The 16,520-nt window shown below is 39.5% G+C and overlaps 1 protein-coding gene across 3 annotated transcripts in view; it reads left to right on the forward strand.

The window, feature by feature from the left end:
• The window catches only part of kirrel3b (kirre like nephrin family adhesion molecule 3b), a 288,479-nt gene that overhangs the window by 250,553 nt on the left and 21,406 nt on the right, over positions 1–16,520 (forward strand). For all 3 annotated transcript variants that reach the window (XM_017709076.2, XM_037540070.1, XM_017709077.2), the window contains exon 9: positions 4,080–4,206. In XM_017709076.2, the coding sequence (XP_017564565.1) occupies positions 4,080–4,206 (127 nt within the window). The remainder of the gene's footprint in view (positions 1–4,079; positions 4,207–16,520) is intronic.

A 16,520-nucleotide genomic window follows, 5' to 3' on the forward strand; every position in this document is an offset into this window, starting at 1 on the left:
ACTCCATGTAGTTATTGAATAATAAGCCTTTAATTACACTCTTATGGCCTAAGAATGACAACTCTTATCACACGCTTAGTTATGAGTAGCTATGACAAGCTTAAAACATTACGGTATCTTTCACACTACACAACCTATTAATTCCCAGGTACACAAAACCTTTGACTAAATGTTTTGTCACAAACTTGTCAAGAACGTCCCTACTGCTGGCTCGCTGATCTCTCAGCCTGCATGCAAACATCCTTAGAACATCAGGAACTCCTAACTATAATGAAGTAATGGAGACAGTGATGACCTGTGAAGAAGTCTGGTCAGAAGTTTGAGTAGGCAAAAGATGTCTCCAGATCAGCGAGAAGGGCCAGCTTTTATCCAGAACCGTCTTTAATGTACATGAATTACTCTCTCAGCCCTGCCCTGTTCTCTTTTGCATATATTAAGGACATTGATGTTCAAACAACTCTCTTCATCTGGCCTCAAAGAAGAGCTTGTTAATGACAAAATGCCTTTGTCTTCTCATTCTGTTTCATCTTCATTTTTCATCATTACAGAATAGACAATTATCATTATTATTTTATCATTACTATTATTATAATTCCCACTCTTTCCATGGGAACTTGCTATTCTTTCATAATTGTAAAAAAAAATACAGTATATTGCAAAGTGCGTGACATCTTTTTGAGGAAATGGGCACTAATTTGTTGACTGATGATGGACACATGTAGATAATTGCATACAGGAGGAGTAACATATGGGTTGATTGATAATGGGTCTTAGATTATGTCCTAGTAATTTGCAGATGACAAAGGCTTAGTGCATCTGCACTTTCCATTTAGGCTCGTTCTCTCTGAAGGGCTCCACACAGAAACGTCAAATTAAATGGTTTGTCAAATATAGGCAATCACTGAGTATTTCATTAGGAACATCTTGTTGGATCTTCACTCATTGTCCATTTTATCAGTTCCATTTACCATAAACATGTACTTTGTAATTCTACAATTACAGACTGTAGTCCATCTGCTTCTCTGCATACTTTGACAGCCCCTCTTTATGCTGTGTATAGTGTGTGTTGCACTGCTGTGTGTGAATCAGATTTGGCAGTGCTGATGGAGTTCTTAATCAATGTGTCCAGTCACTGTATACTCTGTGAGACACTACTACCTTGTTGGTCCCTCTTGTAGATGTCAGAGACTGTAGGTCACCTGTTGATGCACAGTTTGTGTTGGTCCTTTGATTTTCATCTATGTCGCTGTTCTCGGAAGAAAACCATGCATCTCCAAAATGATAACTTGTAAACCTACTTTACTTTTAACGTAAGTCAATGGAACCAGACTTATGAGACATTTTGGGCCGTTTCATTTGATTCATTCATCATGAAATTGTCTTCCGACAGCAGCGATATTAAAGATTAAGCGACCCTTATTAATCCCACAAGGGGGAAAGTGAAACACCACATACACACTAGTGAATGCATATACACCAGGGAGCAATGAGCACAATTGCCCAGAGCAGTGGGCAGCCCTATCCACAGCGGGGAGCAGTTGGGGCTAAAGTGCCTTGCTCAAGGACGCTGTCCTGTCGGCACTGGGGATCAAACCGGTGACCTTCCAGTTACAGGGCCAGTTCCCAAACCTCCAACCCATGACTGTCCCTATATATACCTTTATTTTGACTCGGAAGTACATTGAGGGCAACCCTCATTTTCAATGTAGCCGAGCATTTACAAAAACAGGGATTGAAATGACAAAGAAAATAATAACTGCATTTAATCATTTTAAATTAAAAGAAAATTTAAAATAACAGTGAATAAAAGATAGAGATTTAAATGGTAAGAAATTATATATATATATATATATATATATATATATATATATATATATATATAAACTGTCAGACAGTTTTCACTGTTTCACTCTGTTAACCCCTTAAATGGTGCCTTAATATCTTCGTTTTGTACTGTAATCAGTTAGCCAATTAGTAAATAATAAGCCTTTCATTCGCATACATTATAATCTTCAGAACAAAATTTTAGCTGTGCATTTGGATGCTGTTAGTAGTCTTGTCAAGCTAATATTTCATAGCTAACAATAACTATGAATTAACTGCATTTCTAATTAGTCTATTTTACAGGTTGTACGTTTTACACAAATTATTGTTTCATCCAAACATTGAAGTTTTCAGAAAATAAAGTTTTAGGCTTGAAATTAATTTGTTTGTGTACTAAATGAGGCAACTGCCTTCCCACTTTTTCAACATGTGGCTGCTCATTACTGTTGTATTCAGCAATAAACTTGAGCATTGGGCCTATATGGAATACATTTCATTAATGAGCCCTTCATTTTAATCCCTTATTAGTTAAATTTCACCTCATTTGTTTTTTTTTGTTTTTTTTTTATTTCTTTTCAAAGCACTAGTTTGGTGTTGTTAAATTAAAACTCAAATTCACTCACCTTATGGTGTTGTTGCTCTGTGGTTATTGGTTAATAAAGTAGTAATGAGCAGTAAGCTATTAGTTTGGTATGGCTTGATTAGAGGGCATATAACTTTTACTAGGACATATTTGTGAAAAGTTATTAGTAAGCACATTTCATGCAGCCCCAACGCTCATGTGAGAGGGTTGTGCAAGATCTTAATGTATAATACAAGTTTGCTCTGAACAAGCTTAACTAACCCTACTTATTGCTTTATAATACCCTCTTATGCTGACATATTACTGATAATTTACACAAAAAGACCTTGTATTAATAAAACATTGCTTAAGAAATGTTGATAAAGCAATTCTTATAATTCAGAGAGAGGTAACAATAAAGGTCTGCATAGCACAAAAGAGATGGCCAATGCAACTTGCTAGTAGAATTAGATGCAACTAGCTAACACTGATTTGCATTAAACTGCCATCATAAGACTGGCAAATTCCCCAAAATGCCACACAGGACCTACCAAGCTTTGCCAAATGTGAGGGTTAAGCAGCTTTGGCAGTTGTAGACTACACTTTGAGGCTATTACAGAATAGCCAACGGTTTAAGACTTATTTTCATGCAATGTCACTTCAATGCGCATTAAACTTCTAAATTCAGAAGACCCAGTGATTTTGTGGAAACATGAACAATGTACCCATGTTGGGACATGTTTGTTTACCCCAGAGTACAATAGCAGCTAATTACTAGAAGAGAGCAATACATTTTTCCGTAGAGAAAATTATGTTTAGACCCAGAGTTCCTACTATGGCCATGGTTTGGGGCTCCAGTTGAGCTATTAAGGCTTTGCCAGAGTGTCAGGTTGAACAAGCTGTCTACCTTAGTGTCCTGTCATGATAAGTTTTCAGTTTAAAATCTATAGCACATCTATGGACTGTATATATATATATATTTACAGAAGAAGAAAAAAAAACATATTGTTTTTAATGTAAGTCAATGGAATTTTTAGGTTTTTTATTTTTTGGTCATTTCTTTCAGTCCAATCATGAAATGTATATACAAAGGAGCAACAGCCTCATCATTTTCAAATTATGTCAAAAAAAATAAAGATACAAGGTTTTGTTCCTACAGCAGAGATATGCTATTAAAACTGGGCAGGTTAGCTATTATGGTGAATTTGCCACCATACTTATGTTGGTTTGATTATAAAAAGAAATTCACTTGATTTAAAATACAATTTGAAATTCACAGGTAGGTGGTACAATGTCATTACGTTGAATGGGATTTTTGCCTTTGTTCTGTAAAGCTAGTCCAACCTCACAAGGGTTGCTACAAAACAGTACATTGGTAGGCAGAGCATGGATAGGTCAATTCCATTGTTGCAGAGATGGAGAGCAGCTGGGTTCTGTCTGTGTCCCTGCCCCGTCATCTGTGGGGGATGGAGGTGAAAGTGCTGGACTCATCGCTCTCCCCGGCGCCTGTCGTCTGCCATCTAACACACTCCCACAGTCCCCTGCTTCCACCCCAAATTGGATTTTAATAATTGAAAAGGAGAGCCTTTACTAAGCTAAGCTACCCATCGTTGCTTTCTGATTTAGTTTGACATTGACCCAGGTGTGCCCTTCTCCTCTGCTAACGGGGTGACCTGTGTCTTTCTGACCTCAGGTGCTGAGCAATGAGAACATCCTCACTTTGAAGGCAGTGAGGCAAGAGGATGCTGGGAAATACGTTTGCCGAGCTGTGGTGCCTCGAGTTGGAGCTGGAGAAAAGGAAGTCTCACTTACGGTCAACGGTAAATGTGGCTTTTTCTTGGCTTTTTTTCTCTCTATGAGGTTCATACGGTCAGCTGGCAGAAGGTGGAGGCCTTTTGTCATTGTTATAAGCGTACGGTAAGCTGTGCATTCATGCTTCAGCTGAAATCCAACCATCATTAAAGAAAACCACCCCCACCGTCCTTGATTATCGCCTACTTCTCCGGCCGTAAATCAGCTAATGATCGGGTGCTAAGCCCGGATTAGTCACACTGGGAGGAGACAGGACCCGGCTAATGACACTCACTCGGGATCAGCTCTCCCAGCACCTCCAGAGCTGCAGTCTTGCTTGAGGCTCTGGCTCAAGTTTAATGATTTAAACGAACATGGTCTAAAGGAATTTTGGAATGGGTTTTAGAAGGGGTTTACCTTTGTTAGTGGTGTGTCCACTTGTCTCCAGACCTGTTTTCTTCTTAGATTCTAAAATTAGCTAACCTGTGTGGTCAGTAAAACAGTAAAACAGCAGTAAAACATACTGGTGCTAGAATGTGCATATATATATATATATATATATATATATATATATATATATATATATATATATATATATTGCAGTAGTTGTTGGCTATAGAACAATGCTTTATCCTTTTAGCAGATCCCACCTAATTTTAACACAATTGAGCATAAAAAGGTTTGGAGGATGGGTTGAGGCTGGAGAAAACTTCGGCCACCAAAAGGCCACCATTTCATGATCATGAGTGTGAGTATTCGGGAGGCATGGCTTCATTAACTTTAATTATTGTGATATTGAATTCTATTAAAAGCACCCAACACTACTCAACCCCTTAAATGACCAGGAAATGTCTTCTATAACCTGAGAATAACTCTTAGGCCACTTTGCATCGCAGTCCATGTAGTTACTGAATAATAAGCCTAAGGGAGTTAGAAGCCTGGGATTTTAAGAGGGTTAAATTCATATAATATCAGTCATACGTGGGCACAAATGTACCACCAGTGCAGTGGTTTTGAAACCTCATTCTTTTCCCTGCTCTAATGCACCTGACTTAACTCAGTATATTATATAGTACATTAGACATAGACTTTGACTTTGAGGCAAACTTTTTATGTATACTTTTCGTGATGTTTCAGAAGGCATGCGAGGGAAAAAAAAAAAGGTGCATTAAAGCTGATTAAATTCTGCAGGGATGGCGGGAGGCGCTGGAACCGGGGCAGAGACAGACTAATGAAGGCTGGAGGGTAGTGGGAGAGCGGCTTCTCCTCGATAAATGACTTCATTACGCCCGCTTGATATTCAAGCAGCAAGCATTAGCCACGCGACAGCTTTCATTCTCCAGAATCCAACATGGCTTTTGTAGGCCCCCGTTCTCTCTTCGCAAAGCCACCCGCAATGGACTGCCGCTACGTCTCGAGCTCAACATAAAAGACAAGTTCAGCCGTTGTGCCAGTTTGTTTGCACTATAAAGGGGGGATTTCACTAACAATGCTGTTTAGCAGCAGTAAATTATCGTTGTTGTCACCAGTAATGCTATTAGGAATGCATAAATAAGCATGGGCTCCTGGATTACTTAGAACTGAGCCGTTAAAAGATAAAATCTCACCTTTTCAAAGCCCTGAAGCTCAGGGCGATGGGTAAAATTGTTATTGTGAATTTAATAGCTTTGAGTTTCCCATTAAAAAAAATGTCTATTTTTACAAAACAAGCATTGGCCCAAATCTGCCACATTCGGTATAGATTTTGTTGTTGTTTTCAGTCTGGCCCTAGGTAGCATCCAGGTGCTTCTCAATATATATGAATATATTTATATTTCTCAATGTCTCATATACAAAAACAACAGGGAGATCTCTTTCAGTCACATGACTGACAAACCTAAAAAAATGCAATGTTTACATGGTTTCCGAAGATCCCAGCCAGCTTAGCATTAAAGATTGTGTTTTTCTCCTTGGCTGTTTTCATTCCGTACATTTTATTTTAGCCACTCAGCCTGGATCTGTCTCCAACAAAAAAAACATCCTTTTGTACCTCGTCAATAATTTAAATGCACTCTTTCTCCAGCCCACCAAGAAGGCCGTCTGGTGAGATGTGTCAGAGCCCCTCGCCCGTTTTGAATGCAGATATTTTAGCCCAGGATTTGACCTGGATCTTTTGGAGTTTTAATTTGAGAAACATGTGGCATGATTATTATTCTGTACACTTCCTATCATAAGTTTGCTGACAGAAATATTTTCTAAATATTTGAAGGCAAACAAAGTTTTTGTGTCATAAGAAAAACAAGCATACATGTTCATGAGAATATTTACTACTTTGGCCTACTCTATCCTACCTAGACAGAGCTGGATGGAGATTTTGTCACATTCAGAGTCAGATAATATGACCTTAGTAATTAATGCTATAGGTTTCTGTACAGTGGCCCACCTTTATTCATAACAGCCTAAAAGTCAAATAACTGGCTAGCATGGTGACCAGCTAACATTCATACTGATAAACAAAAGTTATACAGTTTGATTGCTAACAAGCTTGGTTACTGGCTCGTATTTGGCTTAATAAAGAGAAGTCATTACATCAAACCACAAGCTAGTATTTAACTTGACGACCAACCCTAGTAGAGTCCACATAACTAGCTAGCATGGTGTCTAACTAGATTTAGTCTCCGGTGACAAGCCAGAATTTCTGACTAGATAGCATTTAGCCTAATAAACAAATGTCATTCAGTCCAAATAACTAGCCAGCATGCTGACTAGTTAGCAATTACCTTGAGAAACAGAAGTCAAAATAGTTTGATAATCAAATCAAATAAAATTTATTTGTATCGCGCTTTTTACAGCGGATGTTGTCACAAAGCAGCTTTACAGAATTTCGGAAAAGAAAAAGTTTCAAGAGAACTGTAAGAATGTACAGAAACCCCCCGGTGGGCAAGCCAGGGGCAACAGTGGCAAGGAAAAACTCCCTCAGAACTGAGGAAGAAACCTTGGGAGGAACCAGGCTCACCAGGGGGGACCCATCCTCCTCTGGTCAAACTACCTACAAGTGATTATATTACTAATATTAACAGCAGTAATATTGGTATTAGGAATAACTAGGAGTCTATGAGAAAATCAGTGTAGGGTGGGCAGCTCATCCAAGGTAGGTGGTGGTATCTGGGGCGTGGGCAGCTGGTCTGAAGTGGGTAGCAGGAGGGCTCGGCAGTCAGTCGTCCTTCAGTGTCCAGCCGGACATATGGGTGATTGTATACTCGGAAAGAAAGCAGGGAGATGGAATAACTTTCTAGGTCACTAGCAATCAATGATGAAATTGATGACCAAAGTAATAAAGCCTAATAACTGGCTACCATGGTGACTGACTAGCATTTAGTTTGGTAAACAATAGTCTGATAATTGTGGTCCTCTTTGTGTACAATATATGTCTTTGGGTGGAGCTTCTTGAACTTGGTTGGTGGAACTTGGTGGATTGGAAGCTTGAACAGAGAAAAATTAAGCTTCATAGACCAAGTTGTGAAACATTGTTATGTGTCATGGAGCTTGAGAAACGATGTGAGAAAGCTCAAGAGGCTTTGTTCTTCCAAACCATCCAAACCTGCCTTTTTATGTATACAAACAATTAAAACGCATGTGTTTTGAATTTGTCAATATCGCCTCATTCCCAGTTGCATGTCACCCGTACCCTGAGCTCCCGCAGTGGCCTGGGACTCAGTCGAGAGAATCCGAGCGTTCCCCCGAGCCCGATGTAATTTAATTATAGTCAAATAGCTAGCAGGGGAGGCAGTTAGCGGAGAATGTGTTAATGGATACATATTACTGTCTGTTGTTGCGTAGTCCCTCACATGGGGAGCGCTTGTTTGCGAGTGTTTATTCTCAGTCTCCACACAAGGTAATGCTGGATCGGCTCAGTATGCATATTCGTTTTTGTTTGCCTTTCTGCTTGAGGGGTATAAGTGGCTTTTTTCATGCTTTTTCTAGGTAGGTGGGTGGGTGCACTGTGAGGTTGTGTTTGTTGGCATCTGTGTGTGCGTACGTGGTAAAAGTCATTACCAGAGTCATTATTACGTCGCAAATTTGTGCATGCGGGCATTCAAGCATGTGCCGTATCTGTGTGAATGGAAAGTACATTAACCCATTTGGGCGGAAATGAAACATGTTTATGCTCAGCATCGCAGATGGTTTATCTTAAGAAGATGCACTATGTTTGTACTTAAATGGAAAAAGTGAGACATATGTTTGTCAAAAGCCTGTGTCATTAGTTTTGAGTGTCCTGCTGTCTGATTTCAGGAAGGGATGAGTGCAAGGCCAAGATAGTCATTTTGACCAGTTGGAATTTTTGAGATGTGAAAAAATGGTAGCATTTTAGTCTGACACTGTTCTGAGGTCAATATCACAAAGCACAAAAAAACAAGTATTTTCTTGTAAGGCAAATGTGGTCATTTTGATCATGTTCTTTAGATGTTTTGTCCAGGTAGGCTCTTTTTTCACTAAGCTGGATGCTAATTAGGCAACACTGATTCAGTGGCCTCACTTCGTCTCATTAACTCATAAAATATCTGGAAGCAAATAGTTTACAAAATATGATGCAGAACAATTTAAAACAATATCAAGAGAGGGAGCAGGTCAGACAGGTATGAACACCCAACGAATATGTTCTAACGTTTTTTTTTGGATATAAATATAAGGAAAATATGATGCTATAGCTTGACAAAAACAAGATTTGCATTCATGATTTTTGATTGGCTGTTGTTTGTGTTCACATGTGAAAGTAATTCATTTGAAAGCAAAGTGATCTTTTAGGGGTAGATGTGATTTCAGTCCAAGCTTGGATTTGATTGGACCCTGGACTTCTGACTGGACCTTTAAATTAAGAGTAAACCATAACAAAATTCACCATCATTCAGTAAACACAGAGCAGCATTTGCCATATAATTAAGATTTAATGCAAGTGGTATTAATACAGTTCCAAAAGTCTTTAACAATTATTAATAGAAGTTGTATATCCTTTGTTGTTTAACTAGTAGCACACTTATAGGTTTATTAATGCAAATAATCCATTTAGGTAGATAGATAGATAGACAGATAGATAGATAGATAGATAGATAGATAGATAGATAGATAGATAGATAGATAGATAGATAGATAGATAGATAGATAGATAGATAGATAGATAGATAGATATTACATTCCAGCATAAGGAATTATTACTTTTTGCTGAGCTTTAAGTAAGCATGTAAAATTCAAACAGCCAAAATGACTTCTGTGGCTATTCTAGTATGTAATTTCAGCCTTTTAAGTTTTTTAAGGAATACTTCAGCACTCCAGCTGAGTCCTGATAATGTGGTCACTTACCACAGACAGCTGTTTCACTATTTCCCCCCAATGTTTTAAATAGAACAGAAAACCTTACTTCATCATGGAAGCCAATTCTGCAGACACTGACACAAACCTATTCTATTTACATTCCTTTTTTTATTTATATCCTTTGTAAACATTAACTGATTTAATAAAAATCTTTCACAGAAATCACAATCAAATAATATAATAGAAAGTAGTCCAACATCTTGAAAAACTACCCTTTGGTTTGAAAGTATTTACTGCAAATGTTGCTCCTGCTGGTGTAGGTTCACTGCTATTTGTGTGTTAATAACACCACCTGCTGGAGAAATATCAGCCTGCCACACATGCTCAAAAAAAAGCACTTGTGTCCAGTCGTTATGTAGCGGGGGGATCAGAAATATGCTTTGGAAGTCAATTACAGGCCTGAAGAATTTTCCTCAGATAGTATGGAAATCTCTACCAATGACTCTAGAAACCTGGCCATGGCATAATTGCTTATTAATGCCCCTAATTAATTGTTTTAACAGTAAAATGGAATGAAACATTTGTACATATCATTCGTAAAATAACCTTAAATGAAGTTCTCTTTCCCAACAGAGGTGTCATCACCATAGAAGCTTCATCATTGGGTTACTTATCAATCATTGACGACATCCAATTACATTGACCTGTCACCCAGGCCTAAGTGTGTTCTGAGTAATAAGTTGGAAAAATGCTGGATACAGGGTTATGAGACAAGCCTGGGCTGCAGTGTCCCAGCGGGGGCCCACTTTTGTTTACCACATTCGCTCTTCAACAGTCTATCCTCCAGACGTTCACACACAGTGAACATTAGCAGTCAATTTCTTCCTCTAACCTGCAATCAGCACCCAGGAGAGACATCACCATGGACTCATGATTTGGTAAATGAGGGGATAAGGATAAGGACAAGGCTGAGGAGGAAAGCAACTCTCTTGTGCATTACTGGTGCATTAGCAAAGACACATACACACTCTCACACATAAACGCTCCTAAGCCCAAAGCAGGGGTCTCTGATAGACAGCCCAATCAAAAATTTTCATTTGAATGCATTTAGTAGCAGTGCAGTTTTGTATCATTCGCTTTCTCGAAAACAAGGAACAGTGGGAAGTTATATCATTTACTTTAGTTGAAACTTCTGCTTTGTTATAATGGATGATTGTTATTTGATTGCTCTGGGCAGTTAGCCAGTGTAACTCTTTATTGATTGGTTGAGTCTTTAAGAAAGTTTAAGACAAAAAGGAAAAACAAAGTGAAAAAGAAAAAAGACAGAATAGTAAGTTAACTTTAGTTTTAAGAAAGAACTTGAAAAAGGATGAAGCCAGAATTGAATGTTATGTCATGCCATGGTTGTATGTTCTCACACTACGATGTCCAGCATGCATTATTACAATTACAAATACATCTTATGACCAGTAAGTAGTTTTGGGGCAACACAGGCTGGGCCCTTACAGTTACAGTCATTTCTGTCCATTTGCTTCATTGTACAGACGGTTTGAAGGCCGATACCACAGGTATACAGCTGCAACAAGATACAGTGCTATGAGAAATATGTGCCATTCTAACTCGATTTCTTCTGTTTTTGGTCATTTGTCACATTTTAATATTGCAGATCATCTACCCAATTTTAATAAAAGATAAAAACAACACGATAAAACATAAAGTGCAGATTAAAATGTTCATTCCATTTCTTGTAGATAGAAATTTCTTCAAACTCTCTATCACACATGTATAAAAAGTAATTGCCCCTCTAAACCTAGTAATGGGCATGCTGCCCTCGGCAGTAATAACTGCAATCAGGTGTTTGCGATAAGTAGTGATACGTCTTCTTTGTGGAATTGTTTCAATTTGGCTGCTCTGAAGGGTTTTCGAGCATGAGCTGCACATTTAAGATCTCAGTGAGATTCAAGTCAGGACCTCGACTGGGCCACGCCAAAACCTTATTTTTTTCCTTTGGACTATTCAGAGTTGAACTTGCTCGTGTACATTTCAAAACAGCCTGACCCCCAAAATTTACTCCATAACACTTGTTTTTAAGAAGTTCCTCCACCTTCAAAATTCATGATCAGATATCTTTACACCAAATCTTTACATCACAAACTCTAACCCTAGAGACTACTGTAGAGGCAGAGTCAGCATTTTTACAATAGAAAAAGCAAAGATCTTTCTTTTTGGACGGCGTGTCAGAACAAAATGCAAATATCACCCAAAATGAGAAAATTTAAGGCAAAAAACAACTGTGTCCTGTCAAAATGCTGCATTTATAAGGACATGACCAGTAAAAACCAATCAGACATTTAAAACTTAAAAACACAGCAGACACCGAAGATGGCTAACTGCCTCGAATTCAGTCCCTGCTGCTTCCCAGATTTGTACTCCAGCCTTCCACTATGTAAAGCATTCCTCCTGCACCTTTCTTTCTCTCACCCCATCACCACAGCCCACAACCCTCAATGCGCTGTGGCCACACGATAAAGCCACCTAATTATATTCCTCATTTGCAGCCTGATCCACAGAGCTGATTCTCATGAGCCACGAACAGTGGCCTCTCCTTCGCCGGTGGGGAATGATCTGAATGCACTTTCCATATGGACACACACACATAGTCCACCATGAACATATCTTAGCGTCTATATTATGCTAGCAGGCATTAGTGTATGCTCAAGATCCATATAGTCTGCACATAATATGCACATATACAGTACACATATAGGCAAACATTATGCAAACCAAACTAGCCAAACTGCCCTTGAGTGAAAACCCTGCCAGAAAGAAGCACCAGTGCTGATAACTAAAAAGATACAAAACTAAACTAAAATTTGGAATAAGTGCAGTAAAAATGACTAAAATTAATGCTAGCTAAGTGTTCATCTCAATACTTCACAAAGAGTAGGTTTTTCAGTCATTTGAAGACAGTGAGGGCCTCAAGGCAGATGTACTGGAGCTGTAGATATGCAGTCAGATATGGAGGGGCTGGTCCATTTTTGGCTTTATATGCAAGCATCAGGGTTTTAAATCTGATGTGGACAGTTACAGGAAGCCAGGGAAGGGAACACAGCAGAGGGGATACATGAGTGAGTTTAGGAATATTGATGACCAGCCATGCAAAGGCCTGATTGCCCATACAGTAAGACCATCAAGGAGTGCGTTACAGTAGACAATTTCTCACAATCCAAGTAATCTTAGAAATTTCATTTCTTAAATGTCTAGTTCTAGTGTTCTAGTGCAAACGTACCTTTCAATTAATGGATTTATTATTATTATTTTTTCTTGTTTCCCAGTAACAGTTTATGAATAGCAACACATAAATAACTTAGATAGCTGAAGTAAGAGCGGAGCTGGATTCTCTCATTTCTGTCAAAATTGAGGGGCGGCATGGTGGCACGGCGGGTAGCACTGTCGCCTCACAGCAAGAAGGGCCTGGGTTTGATTCCCGGCAGATGATCAGGGTCTTTTCTTTGTGGGTTATCTCCCACAGACCAAAGACTTGCAGTCAGGCTAAGTGGACATTCTAAATTGCCCCTAGATGTGAGTGTGTGTAAGTGTACATGATCAAGCACAATATTATGACCACATTTCTACGCTCATTGTCCATTTTATCAGCTCCACTTACTATATAGGAGCACTTTGTAGTTCTACAGTTACAGACAGAAGTCCATCTGTTTCTCTGCATACTTTAGCCCCCTTTTACCCTGTTCTTCAGTGGTCAGGACCTCTATGGATCCTCACAGACCAGGTACTATTTGGTTGGTGGATCATTCTCAGCACTGCAGTAACACTGATGTGGTGGTGGTGTGTTTGGGTGTGTTGAGCTGGTCAGAATGGATCAGTTGCAGCAGTGCTGGAGGGGGCTAACAAAGTATCAGAGAAACAGATGGACTACAGTCTGTAACTGTAGAACTACAAAGTGCTCCTATACAGTAGGTGGAGCTGATAAAATGGACAATGACAATGTCATAATGTTATGCCTGATTGGCGTATATGTCTGTCTGCCCTGCGATTGGCTGGTGACCTGTACAGGGTGTCTCCTGCCTTCTGCCTAGTGGCTGCTGGGATAGGCTCTGGCTCCACCCACAACCCACAAGGATGAGCGGTTTAGAAAATGTCTGTGTCAAAGGTGATACTTTTGAGGTCTCTTTATTTAAAAGTGGTGGATTTGGTTGTCTGCCAGGTCTTGTTGGTTGTTGTTAGGTTCCAGTTTTATGTATCTTTTAAATCCATTTTTAAAAGAACTTAAATGTGCAAGGCAACTAATGTGAGTCTGTGTAGTTGACCATATAAATGTTCATTTCTCTGTCAGTGACTTCTTTGGGAAGCATCAATTGGGACAACACAGCTTTACATTTATGGCATTTGACTGATGCTCTTACCCAGAGCGACTTACAATTTGATCAGTTTACACAGGTAGGTGAAGGTAGTGTTAGGAGTCTTGCCCAAGGACTTTTATTGGTATAGTATAGGGCGTTTACCCAGGCCGGTATTGACCCCAGTCTACAACGTAGAAGGCAGAGGTGTTACCCACTACACTATACCAACCACACAGCTGTACCTGGTTGGCTTTAAGCCCGGAAGGATGGAAGAGTTAAAGTGGCAGTAGTAGAGTGCACTGAGGGAAATATTACTGAAATATTGTAGTTGTCACAAATACGGAGATATTTGTAATTACACTGTGTGTTGTGTAATTTCCTATTATAATTTTTGCCTTATGGCCATTTTGTGTGAAAGCGAAATTAGCAAAATGTCTTTGCCTGTTTCAGAGGACTGTACGGTCTACACACATCCCAAATCCTCCAGCAGGCTTCCATCTTAGCATCTGTATTATGCTAGCAGGTGTTAGTGCAGCATACATATAGTCTGCATACATTGGCAGCAAAGGCTAAAACAGTAGCGCTAGGGCCTTATCGGTATGGCGAATAGCATCCGCCTGTTAGCAGCTGGCATTTTCATTCACTCAACTCTCCATCTGCCTTGCCTGCATCTAAATGCTAATTTATTCTAATAAGAGAGAGTTAATAAACTGCAATTACAAATCAGCAGAGAGGCACCATAGACTGTGATTGGCAGATGCGTGATTGGAGGAATGGCAGCTAAGCTTGTGTGTTCCCTGCTTGATTATTTACGGGTGGATTGGTGGGAGGAGGTGGAGTCGGTAGCCCATTAAACAGGAAATTCCTCTTAATCAGTGCCAAGAACGTTTAGCACGTTTAGCATCCATTTCCCCTACTAGCTAGCTTATTTTGCACTGTTTCCGCTCATTGGGTAAGCCAAGCATCAGGCACAGTTCAAAGTTCAGCGCTCTGCTGTTAAAATTGAATGCAGAGAGACATGGCCAAGGCTGTTATTTCTCAAAAATGCCTTTTTTCCTGTGAAACCACACGGGCTTCCTCCTATTTGCAGCTCATAGAAGCAGGGACGCCTTTGCCGGTCAATGGCGCAACCTTATCTCCCTGAGAGATATCAAGTCTGCTGTAAAATCGGTTCTTTACAAGATTGGAAATGAAGACCAGGCTCATGCAATCTTTCTTCTCAGCACATACACACAGACAAGGGTCTTAGGAAAGGTCTTCTATACAATCTAATCAAACCTGGTACTGTACGTTATATTGACTGCTTCGTATAAACATTGATCATCCCACTTAGAGACACAAAAACCAAAACATCAGCTTTGAACCTTAAATTGGTTATTTTTTCTCCATTGTGTGGATTGTGAGGTGCAGTCTAGCACTGTGCACTTCTATATCACTCTAACCTTGTGAGTTGATTCTGTTGTGATGCATGCATGTTTCTGTACACCTCGGTCACAGCATGTATGTATTCCTGCATTAATTGGTTCTAAGGTCTTGGACTCAGGTCTTGCATTCACCTGTCCTCTTCTATTTGTTGCCAGGCTGACAGTAATAACAAGCGATTTATTAGTGTACCGTGTAGGCATTTCAAATACATTTGATGAAATAAATGACGCTTTCAGAAATGTGCATAACCTGAAATCAAGTTGAAACTTAGGCCCAATCCCATTTTTTCTTTTTACCCCTACCCTTTGTCTTCAAGTGGCAACCTAACCCCTTGGAAGAGAGTTACAAAGGGTAGTGGTTGAAATCTTGCCCTATGAAATTGGACCCTCAAATAAAACATAATAATAAATAAATAAATAAATCACTTCATTAACAGGCTACTACCGCTGGTCTGTAGGCAACCCAGCCTGTATTTAGTGATAGCAGAGAAGGGAAACGTTTACCTCCGCACTGCTGGGCTTTAGTTACATTCAGGGCATCATATGCCTTCATAGAGGGGGGCAATTATCTATTATCACCCACCCCTAATTCTTCAGTGATACGAAGCTGAAGTCAGATATTCACCAGGTTCCTGTTCAAATGTTCCTGCTCCACCTTAAATGGTGCAGCAGTTACATTCTGGCGAGTCAGGTGTCAGAACTGCTGGACTATTTAAAGTGGAACGGGAAATTTAGCTGGCTAGCAACCGAGACATTAGCATGCTATTAGCAATTTTTTTTCCTTGTTAATACATTGAAGCTACATTAAACTAAGATAATACAACGGTTATTGTAATTTTTTAACAGAGAAAATACTTACAGTTGTGTGTTTCTTTGGTAGCTTGTGCAGCCAGCTTGCCAGTTTTTCTTTTTTCTTTTTTTCTCATATCACTCCGTTTGGAGTGTGCCTCTGAAAAACCTCCATTTGGAGGGCCTTGTAGCTCTAACACTTCACCCTACCCCTCTATCTCAACACAAAGTGGAACACCCTAACCCTAGACTTGAACGAGCAAAACAGAGGGCTAAGGGCTACATGGTAGAGGCATGGGGTGAAATGGGATTGGACCTTAGGTAACATTGGAGTTGATAGTGTTCAAATATTGACATCTCTGTTTGAGTACTCATACTATACTTAAGCAATAGAATATGAGAGGGAGCCTTCGGTTCATGCCTGCAACCAGATCACAGCCGTGATGTTATTCATGATAACGCATGACGTCAAGTGTTCTA

The sequence above is a fragment of the Pygocentrus nattereri genome, chromosome 7, assembly GCF_015220715.1.
Source record: "Pygocentrus nattereri isolate fPygNat1 chromosome 7, fPygNat1.pri, whole genome shotgun sequence".
Taxonomy (NCBI): Eukaryota; Metazoa; Chordata; class Actinopteri; order Characiformes; family Serrasalmidae; genus Pygocentrus; species Pygocentrus nattereri.